The 3,926-nt window shown below is 46.0% G+C and overlaps 1 protein-coding gene across 1 annotated transcript in view; it reads left to right on the top strand.

Moving 5' to 3' along the window:
- Positions 1–1,579: 1,579 nt before the first annotated feature.
- The window catches only part of LOC142487075 (uncharacterized), a 24,498-nt gene continuing 22,151 nt past the window's right edge, over positions 1,580–3,926 (top strand). The window contains exon 1 of the mRNA XM_075585807.1: positions 1,580–1,949. Within this exon, the coding sequence (XP_075441922.1) occupies positions 1,580–1,949 (370 nt within the window). The remainder of the gene's footprint in view (positions 1,950–3,926) is intronic.

Below are 3,926 nucleotides of genomic sequence, written 5' to 3'. Positions count from 1 at the left end.
ACAGATCAAGCTGGAAAACCAACGTGAAGTGTTTTCCACCGGCGATATGGATGCGGGGTGCAGACGCAGTGCCCAGCATACCATCCGAGTTAACGATACGACACCCTTCCGCGAACGGTCTCGGCGCATCGCGCCAAGGAATGTGGAAGATGTGAGGAAGCTGCTAACCGAAATGGAGGAGGCCGGCATTGTCCGAGGATCATGTAGTCCTTATGCATCGCCTATCGTGGTAGTGCGCAAGAAGAATGGGACGGTACACCTATGTGTGGACTATAGAACCTTGAACAACCGTATGGTACCCGATCAGTACACCATTCCGCGAATTGAAGACCTCCTGAATGCCCTATCCGGGAATAAGTGGTTCAGCGTGCTGGACTTGAGGTCCGGATACTATCAGGTGCCCATGGACTCTGAATACCAAGAAAAGACAGCTTTCATCTGCCCCTTGGGATTCTATCAGTTCATGCGTATGCCTCAAGGGATATGCGGCGCTCCAGCCACTTTCCAGCGTCTGATGGAAAAGACAATTGGGGATATGAATCCTCGGGAATGCCTGGTGTACCTTGACGACATCATAGTGTTCGGGAAGACACTGCAGGAGCATGAAGAACAGCTGTTGAAAGTGCTGGATCGACTCAGTAATGAAGGGCTTAAGCTGTCTATGGATAAGTGTTGGTTCTGCCACACGTCAGTGACTTATGTGGGCCATATTGTGTTGGCTGAAGGAATATCTACCAATCCTGGGAAAATAGAAGCCTTGGTGTATTGGCCGAGACCCAATAACGTTCAAGAATTACGGTCATTTCTGGGGTTTTGCGGGAACTACCGAAGATTTGTGGAAGGCTATTCGGGTAAAGCCAAAATTCTCAACAACCTCCTCAAAATCTACCCCGAAGACACGGGACAGAAAGCCACTTCAGCTCAGGCACCATTTGGGGATAAGTGGACCCCTGCATGTGAACTGGCGTTTCTAGGGCTGAAGACAAGTTTAACCCAAGCTCCGGTGTTGGCGTATGCCGATCCTGATCGAGAGTATGTCATGCATGTGGATGCTAGCTTCAACGGCGTGGGAGCAGTGTTACACCAGAAATATGACACTGGGCTCCGGCCGGTGGCGTATGCCAGTCGAAGTCTGACACCAAGTGAACAAAACTATCCGGTCCACAAACTGGAGTTTCTGGCCCTCAAGTGGGCTATAGTGGATAAGTTGCACGACTACTTGTATGGCGTTCAATTCGAAGTTAGGACTGACAACAATCCTACAACCTATATCAACACCTCTGCTAAACTGGATGCTACAGGCAACCGATGGTTAGCGGCACTGTCAAACTATCGCTTCAACCTTAAATATAAACCGGAGCCTACAAACATAGGTGTGGACGCGCTGTAGCGAAGACCAGTTCTCAACCCTACTCCAGACGAGGAAGTATCGGAGGAAATTCCAGGACCTGGCATACGGGTGTTGTGCTCCATAGCAGCAGTGGTAGATGATCGAGTAGCTTTCTCTGAATTACGGATAGCCGATTCATTAGAGTGTCAATCACGAGCGATTCCAAGGCCATAGCGACATCCAGATGGAATGAATGTCACTTCAGATAAGATCATTGCTTGGAAAGATTTGGTGCAATATCAAATTCAGGACCCAGTGGTTGGAATAGTTCGTCAAGCGTTGCAACAAAATAATCCTTCCATACTTAAACAAGCACCTAAAGAACTGGTACTAATGAAGGAGATGGGAAAATTTGAACTGGACAACTGTCTATTGTATAGGGTCATACCATATCACAATCACCCTGACCGCCGACAGTTATTTCTGCCCAAGATTCTGCAAAGCATGGTACTCCGGGCACTACATGATGGGCATGGTCATCTTGGAATTGACAAAACATTCGGGCTACTTCGGGATCGATTCTATTGGCCCAGATTGAGAGAATCCATGGAGATACATTGTATGAAGTGCACCCATTGTATACAAAGGAAAACACTACCCACCCGGGCGGCACCTATGTCCCATCAGAAGATCTCAAGCATTCCCTACCAAAGACCAACGGGCTGTGACTGTGGCTAAAGTATTATGGGAGAAATACTTCCTTCATTATGGACTGCCAAATCGATTGAATTCTGATCAAGGTCGGGACTTTGAAAGTAACCTCATACGAGAATTGCTTAAGTTACTGAGTATTACCCAGACCCGAACTACACCGTACCACCTGGAAGGGGATGCTATGCCCGAACATTTCAATCGAATGCTGCTCGACATGCTGGGCACCCTGAAAGACTCACAGAAGACCGAATAGAGCAAGCACGTAGAGACTTTAGTGCATGCTTATAATTGTAATCGCCACGAGTCCACAGGTTATATGCCTTACATCCTCATTTTCGGACGAGAAGCTCGGCTGCCAGTGGATGTGCATCTGCGGTTGTGCATTATAACTAGATTAGTTGTGGGGATATAATATTACATGCTACATCTGTGGCAATTTCCTAGGAAGGCACTTGAAAAATGAGTCGTGCTGTAAAGTAGGCGCAATGAACAGAAGTTACTCTAATGTATCAATATCCACAAATCCTGCTTACTTTCACTCTGCCTGTTTTTCCACCCTTTTTTTAGGTAACAAATTGTAATTAACTACATATTTGGATCAATTCAAACATTTTAGAAATCTGTGAAAAAGTTAAACTTTAACAGAATAAACTACATTTCGATAGATTAAGAATTTTTTCAATGGTTAGTGAAAAGACTTTCTGCAGTCAATAATTACTTTCTTGATTGGTGCTGGTTCTTAGTCTGTAAAATAATCAATTGACAAAAAAAGAGCATTCACGTTAAAATGTTTGGAAATGTGAGAATTTTCAAATATTGTGTGCTAACAAAGCATAATTTTACTAACAAAACTTGGCAGTGCAGGGCAGTAGGGTTGACAAGTGTCCAATATTGAACAAGACTGTCCTGTATTTGGACACGCTGTCAAGTAAAAAATTAAAGATAATAACATGTATGTGTATACCGGTATTACCTCTCTGGACTTAGTGACCTGACCAGCTTGGCGGGGGGGGGGGAAGGAGGGGTTCCTCAGAGCAGGGCTGTTGCTGGGGGGCTGAACAGTTCACTCCATCCTGATTGGCCGCTGCGAGTAATGCAGCCAATCAGGAGGAAGTTTCAGGAGTTTGGGGGTGGTGCCAAGGTGGTGTGAGTCTGTGAGTCTCGGTGTGTGAGCCTGTCCATGTCTGTTTGTCGGTGTGTCTGCATTTTTCTGTGGATGAGCGGAGAGAGAAAATGAGAGGGATGAGGGGAGAGATAAAATTAGAGAAATGAGGGGAGAGGAAAATTAGAGGGGGGGGAGAAAAAGAGAGGGAATGGATTACTCGACCTCTCTGCAGCATTTGACACAGTGGACCACCCTCTTCTCCTCCACATTCTCCATACTCTAGGTATTCGGAACAAAGCTCTATCCTGGATCTCATCCTACCTCTCCCATCGTACTTTTAGTGTCTCTTCTGCTAACACCTCCTCCTCCTCTATTGATCTCTCTGTGGGGGTACCCCAGGGCTCTGTCCTGGGACCTCTTCTCTTTTCTCTGTACACACTCTCTCTAGGTGACCTAATAACATCTTTTGGGTTTAATTATCACCTCTATGCCGACGACACACAAATATACTTTTCAACATGCTTACATATATAAATATAACTTACACCTGCTGTACAAACCAAAGTTTCTGAATGTCTCTCTGCTATATCATCCTGGATGGCCCTCCGCCGCCTTAAACTCAACATGGCTAAAACAGAGCTCCTCATACTTCCTCCCAAACCTGGCCCTACTACCTCCTTCCACATTACTGTTGGAACTACAATCATTCACCCAGTAGCCCAAGCACGCTGCCTAGGGGTCACACTCGACTCATCTCTCACATTAGCCCCTCACATT

This window comes from Ascaphus truei, chromosome 1 (genome assembly GCF_040206685.1).
Source record: "Ascaphus truei isolate aAscTru1 chromosome 1, aAscTru1.hap1, whole genome shotgun sequence".
NCBI lineage: Eukaryota > Metazoa > Chordata > Amphibia > Anura > Ascaphidae > Ascaphus > Ascaphus truei.
This window is presented reverse-complemented; position numbering and strand designations above follow the sequence as displayed.